At 33.0% G+C, this 25,434-nt stretch overlaps 1 protein-coding gene across 1 annotated transcript; it reads right to left on the reverse strand.

The window, feature by feature from the left end:
• Nucleotides 1-9: 9 nt before the first annotated feature.
• Nucleotides 10-23,623, reverse strand: LOC121502839 (host cell factor-like). Its single transcript, XM_070287645.1, has 6 exons — nt 23,542-23,623; nt 9,301-9,327; nt 2,088-2,400; nt 1,808-2,019; nt 1,559-1,747; nt 10-44 (listed from the first exon to the last, which is right to left on the reverse strand). The coding sequence occupies exons 1-6, from the start codon at nt 23,621-23,623 to the stop codon at nt 10-12; spliced, it is 858 nt and encodes a 285-aa protein (XP_070143746.1).
• Nucleotides 23,624-25,434: the final 1,811 nt, after the last annotated feature.

Genomic DNA, 25,434 nt, shown 5'->3' on the forward strand with positions numbered 1-25,434 from the left:
TACCAAATCTTAGACAAAGCAAACTTTTTGTTGAGAGCGGCCACCTGAAATTATTTGGAAATTTAAGTGAAATTTAACAAAATTTCTTTAAATCACCAAGGGAAATTCGCAAATGTTATAGAATTTATTTCCGAGTGGAAACTAGAATAGGCCTGTATATATATTTTTTAATTTACCTAAAAATTAAACAACATAAAAAGTACGGTAAATAAAATATAGCGAAAGGGATTAAAAGAAAATTTAAAAAAAGAACGCTGAATATTTTTAGGCTAAAACAAATACATTACTAAGATAAAAATATGCATAATACATTAAAAATTATCGCATTAAAATCTTTCATTACGTTTTGCCGAAATCAGCGGCTGAACTAAAAGTTATTTCTGTAGGGTCGGGAGCGAATGCCTTACATTTTTGTAATTATCTTGAATACGAACAATTGCCAAAATCGATCTTTTGTAAAATTAAAACAATGAGAAAACAAAGCATAAATTTGTCGAAAACCGATGCAGCTAAAACAAAATCGTACGATTTTGACCAAACGTAATCGAAAAAAATATTACGAAAACCGAAGTAGCTTAAGGGGGTCTTCTCATTCAAAAGCCGTTTTTTGGACCCTTTTTAAAAAAATTCTTATTTGAAAACGCAAAGAATAATTGAAAACTTTTTTTGTTTATTGTAATCAAAAATGTTCAAAGTAACTAAAAAAGTTGTTCTTGCCTCGATACGAGGGTTGTTCAAAGAGTAATGAGACTTCAAACTTGGTGGTCGAAAAAAAAGGTGTCGTCCTGGCGGCCACGATTCAGGGTCTCCAGAGCGTCCGAAATGAAAAATAAAAACGGAGTTTTAATCAGAATTGATGTCATTTTCGGGTGACGGAACAGATTTTTTTTTAAATTTTTTTAAACAAAATGGGGCCATTCAAAAAAAAATTTCGATTTTGGGCTTTTTTTTTGTAGTTTAGTGTAAAAAAAAAAATTTAAAAAAAAATCTGTTCCGTCACCCGAGAATGGTGACAATTCTGCGTCGACTCCACTTTGTTTCATGAAAATCGGTTCAGTTGAACTGGAGATATCATGGCCGCCAGTTCGAAAAACGTGGTTTCGAGATAAACGCGTTTGAAGTTTGAAAAAAGCTCATTTTGCGAAGAACTTGCTTCACAAAAAAGGCTGTATCTTCTAAAGTATTTCGAATTTCTAAAAATCCTTTTGGGGACATATACACACCATCCCAAGCTATAAATAAATGCAAAAAAAAAAAAATCGAAAAAAAAAGTTGCCCAATGAGAAGACCCCCTTAAATATTTAAAAATTAAATTTATTAAAGTTTAAAAAAGTCTTTATATGACATATTGCCCGATATTTTTGTCGATAGATCATTTCGGACTTTTGATTCACATTCTAGTGCAGCTAAAAAATTGACCGTTAGGATATAATACTGAGAAACTGAGAAACTAGTTTGTGTAAAAGAGGAGGAAAGAGAGGTCGATCAATTCGATTAACCACTTGATCCTTAAAAAAATATAATAATAATAGTAAAATAAATAAATAGCATTTCTTACCCAAATCTAGAACAGCCAAAGTGTTTGTACACTTCCATTCTCGCTCTGTCGTTGACTTGGATTCATTTATCACCAATGGAACCCAGCCTCCAAACACATACATTTTGTTTGCAATCATTGTTGAGCTATGCAGAGAACGTGGTAATGGTGCTTGTCCCAGAGTTCGCGGCTTTGCCCAAGTCATGGACTCTAGAAAGTAAGGAATATTAATTTTTTTTGGAACGCTAGGACTGTTTTTAAAAGACTCACCTGTTTCCAATAACCACAAATCTCCCAAACGGCAGCCGCTCATACCGCCATAAATCAATAGATTCAAGTTACCGTTCGCTTTGCTTGTAAAGGCTATACCAGTGTGTGACTCCCTGGGTGGGGGACTATCGCCAAAGGTTTTTGGAACTATCCACTTTCCATTGTGACTGTGAACGCCACGGGTGTCTAGTATATACAGATCGTTCAGGTATCTATTAAAAACACAAAAAAAAAAAATATATATACCATTGAATTGTAAATTCCTAAATTTCAGACTTACTTGGGTATATTATTTTTTGGATCATCCGATTCATTTGCCAATCCACCAAATAGAAAGATCTTGTCGCCAACCATGGTATAACTGTGACCCAAACGTGGACATGGCGACATGCCACCACCATCGGGAGACTCAGGATACATTTTTCGCCATTCCCACTTCGTGGCCTGCAGCTCGTACAAATCGTTTGAATATTTTCCATATTCAATCATTCCGCCAAAGACAAACATGCGAGTTCCTTCTACAACAAAGCCATAGGCTGCACACCCGTTGGGTACATCTCCTTTCAACACTGGCACGTACCACTGATTGGTAACTATAATTAGGAAAAAAAAAAAGAAAAGATTATAGGTAAGTTTGTCGTTTTTTTTAATATTTTCCCAGAAGTGGCCACTTTGTATTATTTAAGATTTTCGGTATAAAATCGGGCTACTTCATTATATAGCTGCGATAAGAAAGATCGGAAAATAAAGAGAAACAAGAAAGGAAGCTAACTTCGGCACACCAAAGTTTTTATACCCTTGCAAATTGGTTTTGATATTTATATTATAAATTATAATGCAGAAAACACACACAAAACAGAGTTTCATTACATTTTACCTATACTTATTATGTTTACAGTTTGACTGTTACAGTTTTACATTCCAAGCTTTACATTTTCTCTACATCTACCGATCGCTTCTATGGCAGCTATATGATATAGTTGTCCGATTTTCATAAAATTTCTAACAAAATTCTGAAATAATACTAAAAGCTCATGTCTCAAATTAGATGAAAATACATTGAAAAACAACGAAGCTATAATTTTTTTTCCTATTCATTTTCCGATCGTTCTTGTGGCAGCTATAAGATATAGTCGTCCGATTTTCATAAAATTTTAACAAAATTCTGGAATAATCAGGCCTGCTCCGGTAATCGTAAAATTTTTTCGATTTCGTTTTGGGCGAAAACGAACCGTTTTCGTTTTTAGCTGCTCCGGTTTTCGGCAAATTTCTGCTATCGGATGTTTCGTTTTCTCATTGTTTCTCACTGCTCAAGCAGCTAACTTGTGTTGTTGGTAATAAGCAAACAACGTAAAGTACTGCCTATTATATTTACAATTGCCCCTTTTCTAAGCCAGAAAAAGGCAAAAAAATGGTAGAATTAAGCAAATCCAGGCACCTAAGATGCTGCCACACTTTTCACAGTTCTAATTCCGGTGGTCTTAAATAATTATTTGGTTAATTTGGACCATTTAAGTAATCACATTAAATAGCATTATTTATAAACAACCATTTTGGCGGTCCTTTAAAGTTATTAATGTATTCATTTATATTTTATAAGTATTTTTAACTGGATGTTTCGTTCCACCAACAATATGGCAACCTTGGCGATAACTTTTTGCGGTGAACTTATCGACCTATCGCCAAACCGAGAAAACTGGTTGAACACGGCAAAAATTTTGTTGTCAAATCTGAGGAGGGGTCAGAAATAAATTTTTTATAAAATAACTAAGTGCCAGAATGATCTTGTGGTGGTGTGGAATAAACATCAATAGACCACTGAGTAAACTATTTTTTTCCTTTTGTAAATAAGATCTGATTTCATTTAAAAAAAGCCATTTACTTTTCATTCCGGCCAGAAAAAGGTGCCCGTTTTTCAAATCGAAAAAATCTTTCGATTTCGATTACCGGAGCACCAATTTCTCGTTTTCAAAAACGAAAACGAAAAATTCTTGCCGCTTTCGATTACCGGAGCAGGCCTGTATATGTGCATTTCCATGATGTCGCACGCGACATTCGTACGCATTCAAAGCAAAAAGTATGGTACATTTTATTTTTATTTCTTTTAAAAATAGTAACTTATAGCTCTTGCCTAGGGCTATAATTGGTGTTAGTGTTGATTTTGAGTGTATGCTCAAATTTAAGAAATTTAAAAAAAATTGAAGGGTTCGCACGCGACAAAAACAAAAGTCACTTAACGCGGCGAGCTGTTTAAACACTGATTTTAGCGAAACGGCTGGGAATATTTTAATGAAACAAATTTTTCAATGTTATGCGATAATGTCATTTTCATATGCTTTTATTTACAATCAGAAATTTAGCTTAGTTTATTTTTTTATTTAAATTTAATAAGGTGTCGCACGCGACAGTTTTTATCATCATACTTTCCATGTAATTTTTTACTATTTAAGTAAATTAGAAGAGCATATATCCATTTTATTTCGACTTTTTGCATTCTTCTTGTGATGTTAGTAAACAACAGTCAAATCATAATGCCTTGGTTTGGATGTAATTATAAAAATGTTTTATGATGTTTTTCATCAAAATAATGAAAAATCGTGTTTGCGCGAATATGCATTCGAATATTTCGAAATTTGTTTTAGAATATGATAAAGCCCTTCAAATTTAATCAATTCACCTTTTTCTAATGTTACTATGTTTGAAAAAAAAACATTTTAGAGAAGTTTTAGTCTTTTGGCCGCGGTTAACATTTCTGTGGAAATGTCCATATGCAAAGTTTCATTCAGATAGCTTTAAGACTGAGCGACTAGTTTGCGTAGAAACGGACAGACGGACGGACGGACGGACAACGGACAGACGGACGGACGGACAGACGGACATGGCTAGATCGAGATCAAGAATATATATACTTTATAGGGTCGGAAAGGTCTCCTCCACTGCGTTGCAAACTTCTGACTGAAATTATAATACCCTGCAAGGGTATAAATATCAAAACCAATCTGCAAGGGTATACAAACTTCGCCGTGCCGAAGTTAGCTTCCTTTCTTGTTTTTAATTTAAAACCAGTTTAGTATTTTGCTTTACCTTTTAACACTAAATAAATTTGTTGTTTTAAATTTAGGGACAATTTTTGTATATACAAATTTTTGTGAAATTACTGTGTTAGGTTATAGACTCATGGTTTTGGTGTAAATTCAAGTAAGATGGGTTGATAGCCCCGCTTAGCTGGTTCTTTATTATAGTATTTATTTTTTAAAATTATATTTATTTTGATTATTGCAAGTTTTGCGTCTTCCTGCTTTTTTAATTTTCAGCTTTCGTTATGGTTCTCTCTGCTGTCGCATCTGCTGAATTTTCAACCGAACTGCTGATATTTTTTATAATAAATAACTTTTTCATTTTCGTAAAAAAAGATTTACTAAATTCTTGTTCGCTAAGTTTATCGGACTCTGAATTACATTCAAAGGCCTCGTCACTATATCGATCAAGCGATCAGAAAGCTCAAAGTATTCGCCAACCTACCTACCCATGCACATATGACGTTTTCATTGTAAAATATTCTTTTGTGAGGTCTAAGCTGGGACCCAATGGATCCATACTCTTTTATCGCCTCGAACGTATTCAGAAAAAGTTTCTGTGTTTTGCCCTTAATTCTTTTAAGTTCCATGAACCCGTTCCCTCCTATTCCGCTAAATGTCGTCTTGTGTACTTGTCATCTTTTCGACATAATTTCAAGCAAAATCGATTATCCTGCATTGCTAAGTTTTATACATTTTTCAATGCCTTAAATGAGCCCATTTCTAGAGCCTTAAATTATTTCAACAATCTGCCACCTAACATATTACGTATATCAACTTGCTATTAAACGCAGCTCTTGCGTTCTTAGTTATTCTATTATTGGGATATAATAACACATTTATGTACATATACATATGTGCATATGTATATGACAAAAGTTGTGTATACTGAAAATAAATCTATCGCTATTAGAAGTACAGTAATATTAAAAACAAAATTTGCACATATATATTAATTTTTCTAAGGTATTCATAGTTTGTGATTCTGTACTTCCAGATATGAACGAGTACTTCCAGATATTTCATCTAACGCTCAATAAATAACAACTAAATGCAAAGGGAAAAACTTACATTTTAAAATGAAATGCTTCTATGTTTTGTGTAATGTATGTATGTTTCCAATTAAAAAACCAGCTAAAACTTTGTACTTAAAATTCAACATCCCAACAAATATAGACCCAAGCTTACTTTTACAGTTATTAAAGAAACTTTGTCGTTTCCTAAATTTTCCTAATCTTCGTTCGAGCTCGAAGAGTACAGTTGTGCTGTGAAAGCTATTGTTATATGTACATATGTTTTTAGTTTTTTTTCCCACATTTGAAAAAATTATTTCTGGCAAGAAAGTTTGCCTGCCTGCGCACAAACCTCAAAGTCGCGAGATTTCCCTCATAATTGTTTCTCGTACATACTGGATTTGTGCATACATTTAAGCAGCCACGCACACAGGAGCGTCAGTGGATGCGTGTCTCGCCCTTATGTACACATACACACATTCAAAGAAATGACGCGGCGGAGGTATTACCTAAGCCAAAAGGAAAATCATTCGAGACTTCCTCCAGCGAAGCGCCGAAGAAGAAGGCGGGCAGCGATATTTTGATTGGTCGACTGGATTTCGCGCTGCGCCTTTTACATTTTGGAGTCAAGTCCTTGGAGTTGGTCTTTAAGAGACGCGACGCGGCAACGGAGTGGGCTTTGCGATGGGTGGAGAGTGAAAAAGTCGCGTCATTCCTGTCTCTTCTAAAGATGATTCACTTAATTAATGCTCCACAACTCCACAAAAACTATTTAATACTAATACTAACTTGAAGAAATAATGTTAACTTTAACAGCCATCTTCAAGGGCCTTTCGGTTAGATTAATTTTTAGGGGGGAATATAAATATTAAGTAGTTCTGCTACAACTTTGACACGTTATCAAATCAAATGTATTAAATAACTAATATTAATTAAAAAAGTAATAGATAAAGTAAACAACAAAGGAAGCTAGTAAATATACACAAGGTTTATATTTATACATAAATTGATTTTCTTTTGATAAAAGCATTAAAAAATCATTTAAAAAGCTATATCTTAGGTTTTAAATATCTATTATAATATAAATTATAATAATATATACCTATACCTATACCTACCTATATATGTATAAATTTACACTGATAAAAAAAACAATTTTGGGCACAGAATCGTGACGCAAAGATTTTTGTTCTTTATTCAAGAATTTTAGCATTCAAATTTATGATTCAAAAGAGTGAAGATTTAATCCCAAAGATTCTAGATTTATATCGAGTAAGCTTAACATAAACTAAAATAAAAACAAATTTAATGCTACGCAATATTAGATTATGTTTTTCTTTTTCTTATATATTGTTGTGAAGGAATTATTTCTTTTAATCTGAAAGTCTTGTGACTATTATCACTGCTATATAAGTCGGAAAGGTTGGGATCGGCCGGCTATATTAATATTATATTGCTGCAATAGAAACAATCGGAAAATGTTTAAAAAAAAGTATACCTTTGTTGTTCATAACATATTTTCATATTTTTATACCCTTGCAGGGTTTTATAATTTCAGTCAGAAGTTTGCAACGCAGTTAGGGAGATGTTGAAAAACAGCCAAGTTATAATTTTTTTTCTGAAAAATTGTCGATCATTTGAATGGTAGCTATATGATATAGCCGTCCGATCCGGCCCGTTCCGACATAGCAGTGAGAGTATGTATATAGAAGACTATATGCAAAGTTTCATTTAGATAGCTTTAAAACTGAGTGACTAGGTGGACAGACGGATCAAGAATATATACTTTATAGGGTCAGAAATTTCTCCTTCATTGCGTTGCAAATTTCTGACTGAAATTATAATAGCCTGCAAGGGTATAACTTAGTTGTTTTATCTACTTTGAGATATGAGCCTTTTTTAATATTACAGAATTTTGGTATAAATATTATGAAAATCAGACAACTATATCATAAAGCAGCAATAGAAACGATCGGGAGATGTAGAGAAAATGCAAAACGGGGAATGTAAAACTGTAGCTGTAACAAGTATGCGATATTTTTATTTAATTTAGTTCTGTACAATTTCTTCAGACTAATTTTTGAAAACAACATCAATCAAGGTGCCGCCATTATTGGATACACAAAATGTGCTCTTTTTGCTGCATTTCCATCACTTTTTCTAGCATCTCAGGTGGTATAGCGATGATTTCTGCACGAATATTTGCCTTGAGCTCGTCAATGGTTTGAGAAGTCCGGAAGCGTCCAATATGGAGATCTAGGTGGCCAATCAATATCGCCTTTTAGCGTTTTTTGAGTCAACTGAACTATTTTCAGTGTAAAGCTTCACCATTTCAGCGCGTTCTTTCAGAGTGAAGCGATTAATGATTAAAATTGTACTCAATGTTGCATACAAGATATATCAAATCCAAAGTATTGTTATTTTATTAGATTTAAAAAATATGCTTTAAAAACTTTCTAAAAAAACAAATTGTTATATGCAATACACATATATATATTTTATTTATATCTCTTGTTAGTTTTTCTTTTCATTTACGAAAATGGCTTGACTCTTAATGATCCAATTGAAAACTGCAGGGGTATACAAACTTCAACGTTCCGATGTTTGTCTTCTCTCTTGTTTCTAACAAGCTTCTTTATTAAAATATCTTTTTATCGGAATATCGGATTGGTATTGAACTGAGGTGTCGCTCGGGGCGTATTGATAGCTATTATACAAGATCATTATACTTTTGTCACATTTGTTACCAGCGGCTTCAACCAGTCTATTTTTCGTAAAATAATATGCTTAGTATGCAGTTTCTGATAAGGCTATCGTACTACACTGTCAAGTCTTTGGCTCTATATAGAAGTCCTTGTGCATCACACCTTCGTGGACTGCCGCCTACAGTAACAGAAATAAAAAGTAATAATCTGTGTGGAGACTTTAAATAGACGTTTTGCAAAATATGATTTCGTTTTTTTTCTTATAAATTGGTACAACGAGTATAGGAGAAGACTAAACCGTTGTATTCTGTGTTCGCCCAATGGCAAGTCAACAAAAAGAAAACGCATACCCTCTTCGTTCCTACACTTGCTTTCTATTGGCTTGGAGTATGCCTACCTATATGTACTCTGTTTCAGTTTTACACACCCCCTCCATCAACATCAGCGAAAATTCTCGCGATTACCATGCCAACTTTTTACGCAGTCTTTGAGGGGTGCTTTCCTTCCTTTCTAGAAATCTAGATTTAAGCTGTCTTGATTAATTGTAAAATGCTCCGAATACAGACCAGTTTGAGGATGTCAAGATTACCTTTCCTTCCTTAAAACCTGTCTTTCCAGAAGTTTTTCTCACCAAATTGTACTTCTTTTCTTGGACAACAAAAAGGAAAATAAAACACAGAAAAAGTCCAAGTACTGACCGCTGGTCTTCAGAAGGGTGAAGGTGCCTTCGGACCCAGACACCAAACCACCCCTTGCGACTCACTTTCTCACGGAATCTTGTTCGCACAAGACAAGAAAGGTTAATACCTTAAAAAATTCAGGCAAAAGTTCTCGTCTTTCATAATATTTTTCTATTTAATTATTTTTCCACTTATTTTCCGATAGCTTCTTCACTTTCAATTCAGTTATTCAAATAATAATGTTGTATTTTGATCAAATTGAAAAGTAAAGTATGTGTTGCGTATATTTAATGCGTTTGTTTTGTCTTTGTACTGCAATTTTTGGTACAGGTTCAAGGACACTTGGCAAAGGAGAGATGAGATGACCACTAGGAAAAGGGGGAGAGAGCACAAAAGCAGAGGAGAGATGACATTACCACTAGGAAAAGGGAGAGAATACAAATGCTGAGTAAAGAATGAGTATGAGGTCCGGTTGACTATCTTGGCGGTGCATGCGCCATGACGCCTGCAACTAGTCAGTACTAAGAACTAATAAGCAAGAGTACCCGGAGTCCGCTCTTATGCCAGTAAAAGAGTCCGGTGCCTAATCAGCTTTAACTCCTTTAGGCGACGTCCTTAGTATGAAACCACATAGAGTTGGTCAGTCGTCAGACAGTGTTATGTAGGTCGTATCACTATTGCCAATTAGATACATTTTTATCAAATTGTAAGAACTCATTATCAATGCCTAGTCCTTTTGAATGGAACCTTCAACGTAGGTTTCCTTCGATCATACTACTATTATAAAGAAATCTGAAAATCTAAATCTAGCTGCGAACGCTCGCAGTGGCTTATTGCACAGAGAGCAACTAGGACGTGTAATAGAACTTTAGCTCATAGTTATAGAACGCAGAATTTAATGGGGTTTGTCATAAATTGAAATAATTAAGCGATTGATATGTTGTACGCGTCTGGAAAAGGTTTTCTTTTATGATATCAAATAACTACTAGAATAAACAAAATTCTTTTGATAATAATCACACATACTCCGCTTACTTTTATATCCAGGGAGTTTTTTTGTTACAAGTTTGCAACGCAGTTAAGGAGACATTTCCGACCCTATAAAGTATATACATATGTTCTTGATCACCATCATCAGCCGAAATATTTGTTTGTTTGGACTGGCCGCTAGTCTACTATATAAGGTCGCCTATATTATGCAAATAGAAATGGAACGACGGAAAAATTAAAAGGTAGGAAAGCTAAGCATCCTAAAGAATTTTATTTGCCCTAAAATTTTAGTATTTCCTATTTGAAAAAATTATTGTTGTCTCTGAAATATCGTATCTTGAATTTATATAGATATTTTTTCATATATTTCTGAGTGTGTCGAATGTGACAATATATATGAAAAAACATAGATATAAATTCAAAAGACAATATCTCAAGGATTTTAAGATAAATAAATCGTATTGAATTTACTGCACCTCAAAGAGTCAAATTAATTAATTAATTTTGAAACAATGCTTTTAAATTGTAGACAAATCTCAGTGGTTACGGGCATTTTGTTGGGAAACAACAATTTAATGTAGTTTTGTATTGCATTTACATAAAATCTACACATCATACAGCGCGCCCAATCAAAAATCCTGAGAACTATCACTGGGGCACCATGGTATATTCGCAACGAACACATTCACAGGGATCTCGGCATTCCAGCAGTTAAGAACGAAATAGAAAAACAAAAAGCATCCTACAAGGAAAAACTCTCCACCCATCCAAATCCCTTAGCAAGGGACTTGATACGAGTTTCCAGAAGAAGCCGCCTACTACGTAACGACCATCCAACCCAGCCATAATTAGTCAGGGCCATTTACTCAGTACCAGTCTCATGACTGCTAGTTAGGTAGTATTGTAAGATTTGATACACTTATTGTTAGTCTCATAAATGAGAAGATTCAATAAATAAAAGCAAAGCCTAAAAAAAAAAAAAAAAAAAAAATCCTCTGGCAGATATGGCTAAAATAGGCATTGACTGAATCTGGCATATTCTAAAAAATATTTCGAGAAACGCGAATTTTGTATTGTTTGGCGAAAAATATTATACAAATGAGTATATTTCCTTTTTATAATAACTGCTTAGGTTCTAACATTACTAGGATAATGGAAACAAACCCAATTAAAACATTAATATAATAATAATAATAATACAAAAAAAAAAAATACAAAATACAAAAAACACTTGGACCAATAATACCCCTGGCAAGAGCTAGATGCCCATTTAGGCTGGAGATCGGTATTTAAAAATGTCTTACTTTTTGGTGTTATTTCCGATTCAGCGAATGTGATAATGTTCGGAGTTGAAGTTTTCTCAGAATGACTTTTAGAATAGAAAGAAACAAGAGAAGGAGCCTAACTTTGGCAAGCATAAGTTTATATACCCCTGCAGGTATAACAATAAAATTTTAAGAACATTTGTTAGTATACTTCTCATACCCTTGCATGGTAGTATTATTTTAGTCAGAAGTTTGCAGGAGACACAGCATCAACAGCCGAGTCGATATAGCCATGAGCGTCTGTCCGTCTGTCTGTCCGCCCGACTGTCCGACCGTCTGTCCGTTTCAACGCAAACTAGTCCCTCAGTTTTGAAGCTATCTGAATTAAACTAAGCACATAGTGTTCTGACTACTCTCACTGCTATATACATATGTCGGAACGGGCCGGATCGGACGACATTACTATATAGCTGCATTGAAAGGATCGATACATTAAAAAAAAAACTATAACTTTGCTGTTTATCAACAAATTTTCAGATTCTTTGATATATGGTCATTTTGTATTATTCCGAATTTTGGTTTAATTTAATTAGAATCGGACGACTACACATTATCATATAGCTGCCATAGGAGCGATCGGTAGATATAGGGAATAATTAAAAGCTGTGAATGTACGATTAAAAACATGTTTTTGTAAGTTAAATTAATTACATAAATATACAAATAAAAATACAAATTTTAATTGTTAGACTAAGAATATCATGTGCACAAATTTTGTTTAAGTTTAAGCTTTAAGCTTTATGACTGAATTTAGTGTAACTCTGACTATCGCCCTAATTTATACGTTTAGGAAGGCAAAATAAAATCAAATCAAAAGAAGTTGTTACGTGCTGTCTATAAATATACATATATATTTTGTATGTTACTTTTCCTCTTTATTTGACCAAAAAGGATTTTATTCATAAAATTCCGATTGCAAACTGCAAGGGTACACAAACTTCGGCTAGCAGAAATTAGATTCCTTGCTTGTTTCCCCTACCTTTTTAAAGTTCACTGTGGGGAAAATCCGTAAATGAGAAATCATTAAAATTATGTGGAAATATGTTGATAACAAGGCTGTACATATTTTCCGATCAGCCATAAGATATGGAGATAGACACTACCTGAAATAGTGAGAGGACTATTTGCAAAGATTCATTCAATACATAAATACATATACAGAAAACATTCCTGCACTAAACCAAAACAATTTTGCATTCAAATCAATCCAAAATCAGTTTTAATGTAAAAAAATGCAGGTTGACCCACGATTACTTAAATACCTTAAATTACCAGCCAAATAAATCGAATAATTATTTTATGAAAAACTAAAAAAAAATCTTAATCCTAACTAGACCGACCTTAGTTGATACGAAAAATCCTTAAATCCTTCTTAAACTTTGTGTTTTTATTTAAATCTGTAATTATAGAGCTAAAAAAGGTTATTAAATTACTTAAACTAAATATAGAAACCTTATTAAAATCAAATTAACTTGACATTTTTTATCCCGAAAGGGATCTTAAAAAAAAGTATCGTTCTCCCTTTATCTCTCTCTAAGCTACAAACTACGAAACCTAGAAAAATATTTGAAATCGATATTAGGAAGAAAAAAAGAATTATAACATAACAAGAAAGGAAGCTAACTTCGGCACGCCGAAGTTTGTATACCCTTGCAGATATTATTCCATTACATTTTACCTATACTTATTATGTTTACAGTTTGACAGTTACAGTTTTGCATTTCCAGCTTTACATTTTGCCTACATTTACCGATCGCTTCTATGGCAGCTATAAGATATAGTTGTCTGATTTTTATGAAATTTATATCAAAATTCTAGAATAATAAAATAAGCTTATATCCCGGAGTAGATCAAAATACGTTGAAAAACAACGGAGTTATAATTTCTTTTCTATTAATTTCCCGATTGTTCCTATGGCAGCTATAAGATATAGTCGTCCGATTTTCATGAAATTTTTATCGAAATTCTGAAATATTATTAAATGGTCATATCTAAAAAATGGTGCAAAAATGTTGAAAAACAGCAAAGTTATAATTTTTTTTCTAAAAATATATCGAACATTTGTATGGCAGCTATATGATATAGTCGTCCGATCCTGACCGTTCCGACATATATAGCAGTGAGAGCATATAGAAGACTATATGCAAAGTTTCATTCAGATAGCTTTAAAACTGAGGGACTAGTTTGCGTAGAAACGGACAGACGGACGGACGGACATGGCTAGATCGACTCGGCTGTTGATGCTGATCAAGAATATATATACTTTATAGGGTCGGAAAGGTCTCCTTCACTGCGTTGCAAACTTCTGACTGAAATTATAATACCCTGCAAGGGTATAAAAAGCAGTAAAGAAATATATGTGTATACTGCGTTCACAATTTATTTATCATTTTGAACAATAAAATTTAACCATTTACTCTCCCCCACGCCCCTTCACTCAAAACAGAATTGCTAGGCACTGTCTATCAAAGACATTTGGTCTCAAGTCTGAAATTTATCAAAGTTGTGCCCATGCCCAAGTATATTATTTTTTCTCTTTTCGCTAATAACTAAACGTAATTTCTCCAAGAAACTTCGTGGATTTTCGCTATGTATGTAAAATAAGAACAGCTAAATAGATATATTTTTCTTCGGCACGCCAACGAAAATTCTTGTTGCCGGCTACAAGGGGCGTGGTCTCGCAGCGTGTCGCGCACGGCGCCGTTTTATAAAACATCACGAATACGCTGATAGGAGGTAGAAATAGGGTAGAGGCTGGGCGGGGTTTTCACTTGGTTAGGTTAGGGGTTAGTTTTCCTTTCCTTTTTCTTGCTACACCGACTGGAAAAAACACACACCGAAACAGAATGTGTGTTGAAGTCGTGTAAACTTTAGAAATTGGGATGGCGGCAGGAATATAAGGTCTTAAAGAGGGTAAACAGCCGGTAAAATGTATAAATAGAATGAATTTACAAAAAATGTAATATGTATTTTAAGCTAAAAGTATTGTCTTGAAGAGAGAAAGCAAGGGAAAAATCAATTAAAAAGCATCAGTCTGCGAAATTAGCACGATATTTTCTAGTCCCGAAGAAAGTTAGAAGACATATTTTAAGGGAGGGAGAGGGAGTGGGAGTACTTAACTCACCCAGTAATATATATGCACAAGAAGAGAACGCTAAGCAATCAACATCAACCCTGGGCCATGTACACTTACACACATATGTGTAAGACTGCACATAAGTTTCTGAGTATGTGGCAGTTAATACATACATAAAGAGCACCCTCATTATGTTAAACAGCGGCGCAGCAGCCGCCATGCTGCTGTCACAAGGAAAACAAACTGGAAAGAGCAAGAGCAGAAGTTCAAGGCATGAAAGCTAAGCATGGAGCAGGCAAAGAAAAGCCAGGGAAATAGAAAACCCCACCCTAATTCGAGGGAGTCTTTTAAAAGTTTCCTTCATCGTGCAAGAAACGAATGCAGAGATTTGTGAAACCTTACAAAGTATAAACACCCACATCGAATATTTAGTATATGTGAGCATATGTAGTATTAGCATTTTATATTAGCGGACGTGAATCGAATATAAATGGGGCCCGAAAAGTATCTCTGTAAAAGAGTAACAAAATTAATCATTAATTATGCCAAAAAACTAATTAATAGAAATTTATTGAAAATATTCTTTAAACTTTCGATATCGAAAATTCAAGAGTTAGTTCGATTTCACCACTTCGGCAGGAGTGGTGTACTATACCCAAACCTACCACTGGTCCTGTAGGTGAAATTTTTATAGCTTTCATAAAAAGTCATAGTTTCGAACCACAAAAGCTTTTCCCTATTATACAAAATATTTATATTGTTTAAGAAAGAAAATAAAAATATAAGTTTTAAAACAATTGATTGAAAACGAAAGGATTAAAATAAATGGTTTTATTTATGTCTTTTTTTATGTTTTTTAAGGTATGAAAATGAAAAGATTAGGGCGCTATAGAATATTTCATATAATTATATATATATATATGGATGCAACATATGGTTTATTTTTTAGGAAATCAAATTGAAAGAAGCTCTTAGCTTCTTGGAGTAAAAAATAAAAACTCGCGCAGAGACGGTAGAAGTCGGCAAAGAGGGGGCCAAGCCTCCCCTTCCTCTCAGACTCAGTCTCGGGATTGGCTTGGATATTTGAAAACGAAGCCCCGCCCAGCCACTATTTTCTGTGTTTCTCGTTTCTCCGTACTTTTTTTAGAACCACGCTTTTTAACGCTTTCGCCTCAGCCCCATCTTGTGCTTATTATGGAATTTTTAATGGGATTTCATTTGCTTTCTCGAAGGGGATAAAAAGTTCCATTCATTTTGAGTTCCTACTACCAACTTACGGTACAGTCGCCGTGAAGTATGCTATACATAATGTCATATTAGATAAGTGTTGCCCCACCCCTAAAAGTATGCAAGCGTTATTTTAAAAAGGACAAAAGGACGAATTTTAATTTTTATTATTTTGTACATATAAATTAAAATACGATATGAACTCAAAATTCAGCAACAACAAATTTTATGTATATCAATAAGACTCATATTTATACCCTTGCAGGGTATTATAATTTCAGTCAGAAGTTTGCAACGCAGTGAAGGAGACGTTTCCGACCCTATAAAGTATATATATTCTTGATCAGCATCAACAGCCGAGTCGATCTAGCCATGTCCGTCTGTCCGTCCGTCTGTCCGTCTGTCCGTCCGTCTGTCCGTCTGTCCGTCCGTCTGTCCGTCTGTCCGTTTCTACGCAAACTAGTCCCTCAGTTTTAAAGCTATCTGAATGAAACTTTACATATAGTCTTCTATATACTCTCACTGCTATATATGTCGGAACGGGCCGGATCGGACGACTATATCATATAGCTGCCATACAAATGTTCGATAAATTTTTAGAAAAAAAATTATAACTTGGCTGTTTTTCAACATTTTTGCACAATTTTTTAGATTTGGCCATTATATATTATTTCTGAATTTTGGTAAAAATTTTATGAAAATCGGACTACTATATCTTATAGCTGCCATAGGAACGATAGGGAAAGTAAAAGAAAAAATTATAACTTCGTTGTTTTTCAACGTATTTTCATCTAATTTGAAACATGAGCTTCTGGTATTATTTCAAAATTTTGGTATAAATTTAATGAAAATCGGACGACTATATCTTATAGCTGCCATAGGAACGATAGGGAAAACGATAGAAAAAATTATAACTTCGTTGTTTTTCAACGTATTTTCATCTACTTTGAGACATGAGCATTTAGTATTATTTCAGAATTTTGGTAACGATATTATGAAAATCGGAGAACTATATCATATAGCTGCCATAGAAGTGATCCGTAGATGTAGAGAAAATGTAAAGCTGGGAATGTAAACTGTAACTGTCAAACTGTAAACATAATAAGTATAGGTAAAATGTTATGAAACTCCGTTTAGTGTCTGTTTTCGGCATTATAATTTATAATATAAATATGAAAACCAATCTGCAAGGGTATACAAACTTCGGCGTGCCGAAGTTAGCTTCCTTTCTTGTTTTATACAAATTTTCAATAGTTTTTTTTTAGTTTTAACTACTTTTATTGGTATGGAAGTTTTGATGCCTCAATAACACTCTGCACATAATCATTTTTTATACAATTTTTCATTGTACCGATAAACAAATATGATAAAAAAAAGTGTTCTTTTGATAAGGGCACTTGAATAGGTGTTTTTATACCCTGCAGGGTATTATAATTTCAGTCAGAAGTTTGCAACGCAGTGAAGGAGACGTTTCCGACCCTATAAAGTATATATACTCTTGATCAGCATCAACAGCCGAGTCGATCTAGCCATGTCCGTCCGTCCGTCTGTCCGTTTCTACGCAAACTAGTCCCTCAGTTTTAAAGCTATCTGAATGAAACTTTGCATATAGTCTTCTATATGCTCTCACTGCTATATATGGCGGAACGGGCCGGATCGGACGACTATATCATATAGCTCCCATACAAATTATCGATACATTTTTAGAAAAAAAAAAAATTAAAACTTGGCTGTTTTTCAACATTTTTACACAATTTTTTAGATATGGCCATTTTATATCAGAATTTTGTTAAAAATTTCATGAAAATTGGACAACTATATCATATAGCTGCCATATAAACCGATCGGTAGATGTAGAGAAAATGTAAAACTGGAAATGTAAAGCTGTAACTGTCAAACTCTAAACATAATGAGTATATGTAAAATGTAATGAAATAATATCTGCAAGGGTATACAAACTTCGGCGTGTCGAAGTTAGCTTCCTTTCTTGTTCAATATGATTCTGACTAAGGGTATATAATTTGACAATTTGGGCTCCGGCTCGCCGAAGTCTGTTCACCCTTGGAGTTTGGATCATTGAGATTCGAATCCTTTTTGATCAAATAAAAAGGAACAGTAACAGGATAAAATATATGTATTTGTAGGCAGTATAACAATTTGTTTTTGATAAAATGGCGAAAAAATATTTTTTAAATGGTATAAAATATAGTTGCATAATTCCAATATTTTGGATTTGAGATATCTTATAAAATAAATATATTCTGAACAACAACAAAGTAATAACAACTTTCATTAAATTTACCTATACATATTGCATTAACAGTTTTACAGTCCCAGTTCACAGCTTTCAATTATTCCCTACATTTACCGATCATTCCTATTTTTTTATATTTTTTTTCGGCTGCTCGACTTCTTTTCTACTCATCTCTTATTATCTAACAATTTGTAGTAGAGTCTACATGTTTATTAAATTAGTCGTCGCTCTCCGGTTGTGACCCTCTGTAGTCGTCGTCTTGTTCCTCTTCTGGTCAGTCTTCTGGCCATTGTGTTTGGATGACTAAACAGTCGGCTATAATGCCTGGCAGAGAAAAGCGAAGTTATCATTTTTTTGTTTGAAAAATTGGTTGATTTTTTCTATGGCATCCATATGAAATATATACACATATAAATATTATTTATATAGGGAAAATTGGAGCATATGTAGAAAACAATTATTACTTCGCTGGTTTTATTTGTTTGAAAATAGGACGACTATACCATATAGATTTAGATATAGATTTAAGTTCATTGCTTTTCAGCATATATTCATCTGCGATATTACTATTTTCTTTTATTTTAGAATTTCGGTTTTTACTTTATGAAAATATGATGACTAATTTTATAGCTGCCATAGAAACAATCCGTGGATGTAGAGGAACGTGTAAAGCTGGGAAAGTTGAACGAAAACTGTAAATTTGTTAATATTATATGTATAGGTAAATGTAATAAAAGTTGGTATTACTTTGTTTTTTATTTGTATTAAAATATAGTTCTTTTATGCGATTTAAAAATTATGTTCTTTAACCTTTATCAAAACTAATATATATACATACATAGACATATTTTCTTTATCTCCTGTTAGTTTTTCCATTCATTTGACCAAAATGGTTCGATTTATAGTGATCCAATGGAAAATTGCAAGGGTACCGAACTAGGCTTCCTTTTTGTTTTTATTTAAAAATGTTATTTTTATTATAAATACCCAAAAATAAAAAAGCTCTAGTTTGGCAGTTAGATACTGTATCGTAGAACCGTACAATCGATTTTACATAATCATCCTATAAATTTAATATGGGTTAATCGTATCCTTCGATTTAAATTAAACTTAAATTTTATTTAATTTGGAAATTAAAATTAAAATTTTTATGATTTTCAATTTTATTTAATCAATAATGATCAATCCTAATGGACATAGTAAAATGGTAATAAATTTCGACATCGAAATCCCTAAATCGATTAAAATAAAAAAATGAATTGTATTACCTTTAATTGTACTTTTTGTTTTGTTTAGTTTTATCCATACATTTATGATACAGCCAACTATATATATTTGTATTTGTACTTTGTCTGAAGCACCACGTATTCCACCGAATATATACATTAATGCATACACCACCCGCACACGGGGGTATACAGAAAATGTTCCTTTATCTTATATACCCTGAAAAGCTTTGCGTTCCCATTTCATTTTTCCAAAACTTACTTAGCCTTTTTGTAGCCCTCTTGCGCCTTTCATATTCCTCCCCTTTTGCCTTCCAAATAAGTTGCTGCCTTTCTCCCTTTCAACATAAAATATAAAACCAAGGCATACGGGTGTAGGGCTCTCTCTACTTCATCTCCTCCTCCGTTCCCCCAGCTTCCATCCCACACACCCTTGCACACACACCGCCCCATCCTTAACTCCACCACAGTTGTATCGCTGCCGGTTTCTTTTTGAAACTCAAGACGCCTCTGGAGTGTGGGTTGTGTTTTCATTAAAAAACATCCTCCGCTCACAAACACACACTCGCTCTTCACTATATACACCAAAATGTCGTAAGAAGGCATGCATACTGAGTAGGGAGAAAAATAAAGGCAAATGGGTGAAAAAATGCTCTCGGGAAATTGAAGAAAGTTTAACTCCGGGAAATATTTTTAAGCAAAAAAATGTAGCTATGGCATTCGGGGCGCTAACAAAAATAGAAGCGACTTGAGTGTGTGTAAGTGTAATGCTTTGTCTGTAGATATGCGCAGATGCCTGCATGTATAAAGCACACTCGGCACCATTATCTTTCCATACACCTTATCGTGTACGCGAAAATGTGGTTGCTCTGCGTATATATATATATACATATATATACATATATATATATACGTAATGCATATGGTAACCTTGTAGAAAATTAGTTAGTTCTTGAAATTCTTGTCTAGGGCAAAATGTTTAGTTAAACGTTTAACCGAATTGCTCGTAAAATAATACTATAGAAAGTTGTTTTAAAATACAAAAAAAAACAAGAAAGGAAGCTAATGCTGATGCTGAAAACACTCACAAAACAGAGTTTCATTACATTTTACCTATACCTATTATGTTTACAGTTTGACAGTTACAGTTTTACATTCCCAGTTTTACATTTTCTCTACATCTACCAATCGGTTTATATGGCAGCTATATGATATAGTTGTCCGATTTTTATGAAATTTATACCATAATTCTAGAATAATAAAAAAAACTTATATCTCAGAGTAGATAAAAATACGTTGAAAAACAACGAAACAATAATTTTTTTCCCTATTTATTTCTCGACCGTTCCTATGGCAGCTATATCATATAGTCGTCCGATTTTCATAAAATTTTTAACAAAATTCTGAAATAATATAAAATGACCATATCTAAAAAATGGTGCAAAAATGTTGAAAAACAGCAAAGATATAATTTTTTTTCTACAAATATATCGAACATTTGTATGGCAGCTATATGATATAGTCGTCCGATCCGTTCCGACATATATAGCAGTGAGAGCATATAGAAGACTATATGCAAAGTTTCATTCAGATAGCTTTAAAACTGAGGGACTAGTTTGCGTAGAAACAGACAGACAGACAGACGGACAGACGGACAGACGGACATGGCTATATCGACTCGGCTGTTGATGCTGATCAAGAATATATATACTTTATAGGGTCGGAAACGTCTCCTTCACTGCGTTGCAAACTTCTGACTGAAATTATAATACCCTGCAAGGGTATAAAAATACGATACAAGCATAGAATAAAGTCTCGTTAAATATTCGAAAAAGGACTCGGAAATAAGCGTTTAGTAATCAAAAGCCAAGTAAGATGAATTTCCCACTTTTAACACATTTCTCAGCATTTGCTGCAATTTAGTGATAATTATGAAAAAATTTCCCTCGCCAAATATATCGTTTTCCAGCGGTCAAAATCATTCATAGGATGTAGCAAATTTCCGATGTGGCACTAAACAGCATGGAATCCACGTCTCCGCTGCTCTAAGTATGTACTACATATATATGCGTGCTTCGTGCCATGTGCTCCTTTTTGTGTTCGTCTGAGAGCAGAAAAGGAAGTTATAGAGCTTGTATGTACTTATATACAGTTACATGGCGCTTTATTCATCTTCTTCCAGATTCTTATACTTTTTTAAAGGTGGGAATATTGGGAAGATGGGTATAACACTCAGGTCTCAAACAAGGACTGACGTGGAGCGTGGAGCTGGAAGGACGTCTTAGGAATTAACTGGTCCTGAATTTTACGACTCTAAAGGCGTTAAGAAGGGTGATTAAATATTTGTTTTTTTTTTTTTTTAATTGGAGAACAGATTAAAAATATAGTAACATACATAGCATAAAAACAATATCAAAAATAATAAATTAAACAAATTACACAACATTTTCAGCTTAATTAATCAATAATCATTTAATGGATACAGCGGGGTATGGGACCATTTTATGCTTATCTAGTCTTATATACAAAATATAATATTTAATTAATCAATAATTAGTCAAAAGACTACATGCAAATTTTTATTTTTTTTTGGCTTAAAACTGAGGGACTACATTTAGAAGAAACGGAAAACGGTTAATTAGAATATAAAGGTTGAAAGTTAAAGTTAAAGTTTTTGCAAAAATGAAAGCTAAAAACAAGAAAGGAAGCTAACTTCGGCACGCCGAAGTTTGTATACCCTTGCAGATTGGTTTTGATGTTTATATTATAGATTTAAATGCTGAAAACACTCAAAAAAGAGTTTCATTACATTTTACTAATACTTATTATGTTTACAGTTTGACAGTTACAGTTTTACATTCCCAGCTTTACATATTTTATACATTTACCGATCGCTTCTATGGCAGCTATAAGATATAGTTGTCCGATTTGTATGAAATTAATACCAAAATTCTAGAACAATAAAAAAAGCCTATATCTCAGAGTAAATAAAAATACGTTGAAAAACAACGAAGATATCATTTTTTTCCTATTCATTTCCTGATCGTTCCTATGGCAGCTATAAGATATAGTCGTTCGATTTTCATAAAATTTTTACCAAAATTTTGAAATAATATAAAATGTCCATATCTAAAAAATTATGCAAAAATGTTTAAAAACAGCCAAGTTATAATTTTTTTTCTAAAAATTTATCGAACATTTGTATGGCAGCTATATGATATAGTCGTCCGATCCGGCCCGTTCCGACATATATAGCAGTGAGAGCATATAGAAGACTATATGCAAAGTTTCATTCAGATAGCTTTAAAACTGAGGGACTAGTTTGCGTAGAAACAGACAGACGGACAGACGGACAGACGGACATGGCTAGATCGACTCGGCTGTTGATGCTGATCAAGAATATATATACTTTATAGGGTCGGAAACGTCTCCTTCACTGCGTTGCAAACTTCTGACTGAAATTATAATACCCTGCAAGGGTATAAATATAATAACAAAGCCAATAATGAATATTTTTGTTAATTCTAAGAGCTGTTTTGAATTGGTTTTTATAGGATTTTTTTTAATATGCATAATAAATCAAATTTTTAAATTAGAATATTTTATTATTTTTGAGAATTTTACATCATAAAAATTTGAAAAGTTGAGTACATTTTTTTTCTTGCATACATGGCTAAATCGACGCTGCTGATTATTTATAGGGTCGGAAATGACTTCTTCGCTGCGTTACTAGCTTCTGAATGAAATTATAATATCCTGAAATAAATATAATAAGTATAAAAGGGGAAATTTTGGAACGACAATATAATGTAGCTGCCATAGAAATATATATATTATTCCTTAAAATTAATATTTAACTTTTTTAAAAGCGTTCCGAAAACGAAAATTTGTAATTTATTTTGTCACTATAAATCTTCTGGAATTTTAATAAGGGAATTTGAGTTAATCTTTAACTCGTCTTGTTAAGCGGTAATATTTTAAATGGAATTATCCAAATTAATAAAATATCACTAATACGTCTAAATCATAGTTTTTAGATTGTAAAGTTATAAAGTAATGAGGTCTTTGTGCCTTGGGTTCGAAGTACACTTTCCTTTTCTGCTAAGCAGAATCAGAATGGTGGTGAGGCAATGATTGGTTGGTCGATTGCCTTGGCTTCACCAGAATACAAAAATGGCGGCGGTCCAATGGCCCTGCCGTTATAGAGGCAGGGTGGCTGTGGATTCTCGAGACGAATCGACATGTTAATATGGGAAAAGCATAATTCCTCATTCTTATATTTAGTCAACAGATGCTTTATACCCCCCGCTTAGTAGAATTGGTGGTTATTAAAAAAGTTGGTTATAAATTTTATTTGTGGCAACATTTTTTCAACTATAACAAGTTTAAGATGGAAAATCTTATACAACTACAGTATTAGTTTAAAGTTTTCGAAAACGAAATAAAACAAATAAGGGAGCTTACGTCGGTTCGTTGAAGTTTGAATACCCTTGCTGTTTGCCATTGGATCATTAAGAATGAATTCCTTTTGGTCAAATCAAAAGAAAAACTAACAGCAGATGTATACAAAGTAGTGATGCAGTTCGACAAAAAACATCGATGTATAACTTAACATCGGTATCAAAAAAACATCGAAATACATCGGAAAATAGCGCTAAAAATAACACCGATGTTCGATTCATCGATGAATTTTGTAATAAATTATCTTATTTGTGAGTAAAAACTGCAAACAAGCTACTGTAGTAATTATATATATTGTTCTTAATTTTTAGATATGAAATGACATAATTAAAAATTATATCAATATTGATGCTTTCATAGGACTCTTTCATTTTATTTGAAATTATAAAATAGGCAAAAAAATATATAACAAATCTTTTATAGCATGCTCGATGCATCGATGTTTTCAGCATCACTAATATAAAGTAATAGAACAATTTGTTTTTGTATTGTTTCACTACATTAATCCATACTTATTATATTTACAGTTTTACAGTTACAGGTTTACATTCACAACTTTACACTTTTCCCTACATCTACCGTCTATCGGTCCTATGGCAGCTATACGATATAGTCGTTCGATTTTTATAAAATTAAAACCGAATAAAATAGGTTGGAAAATAGAATAGATCGTTTCTGATGCAGCTGATTTTATAGTCGTCCGATTTTCATAAAATTAAATCTTAAGATCTTAAATAATATATAAAGGTCATATCTTAAAGTAGAAGTAAAATATGTTGAAAAACAGCGAAGGCAACGTTTTGAATTTTGTTTTCGAAACTAAGCTGCAAAGTATTTTTTTATATCAGAAATGTTTAGTCACCCCAATATTTACATTAACTTGTAAGAGGTGTTTTCTGTGTGTTTTTTTTAAATTAAATTAAATAGTGCGATTAAGTACAATATTATATTCATTTTATTTTTGGTTTAAACATTTCAATACTGCATTAAGTTTACTAATTTTCATAATTTATATCCTTATTCTTAATATTAGTTCATATCCTAAACTTTACACTAACTCCTTGGATCTACGAATATTCATAATTTATATCTTTATTCCCAGTATTAGTTTACATTTTGTATAATAAATAAATATATATATATATTCGCTTATGATGTATATTTTAAAGTAAAATAAATAATAGAAATAATGATTAATTTGTATTATTATATGATAACAAAATAATCATTATTTAAGGGGGTCTTCTCATTGGGCAACTTTTTTTTTCGATTTTTTTTTTGCATTTATTTATAGCTTGGGATGTTGTGTATATGTCGCTAAAAGGATTTTTAGAAATTCGAAATACTTTCGAAGATACAGCCTTTTTTGTGAAGCAAGGTCTATGCAAAATGAACTTTTTTCAAACTTCAAACGCGTTTATCTCGAAACCACGTTTTTCGAACTGGCGGCCATGATATCTCCAGTTACACTGAATCGATTTTCATGAAACAAAGTGGAATCGACGCAAAATTATCACCATTCTCGGGTGACGGAACAGATTAAAAAAAAATTTTTTTTCTATTTTTTTTTTACACTAAACTACAAAAAAAAGG

This window comes from Drosophila kikkawai, chromosome 4, assembly GCF_030179895.1.
Source record: "Drosophila kikkawai strain 14028-0561.14 chromosome 4, DkikHiC1v2, whole genome shotgun sequence".
In the NCBI taxonomy this organism is placed as follows: Eukaryota; Metazoa; Arthropoda; class Insecta; order Diptera; family Drosophilidae; genus Drosophila; species Drosophila kikkawai.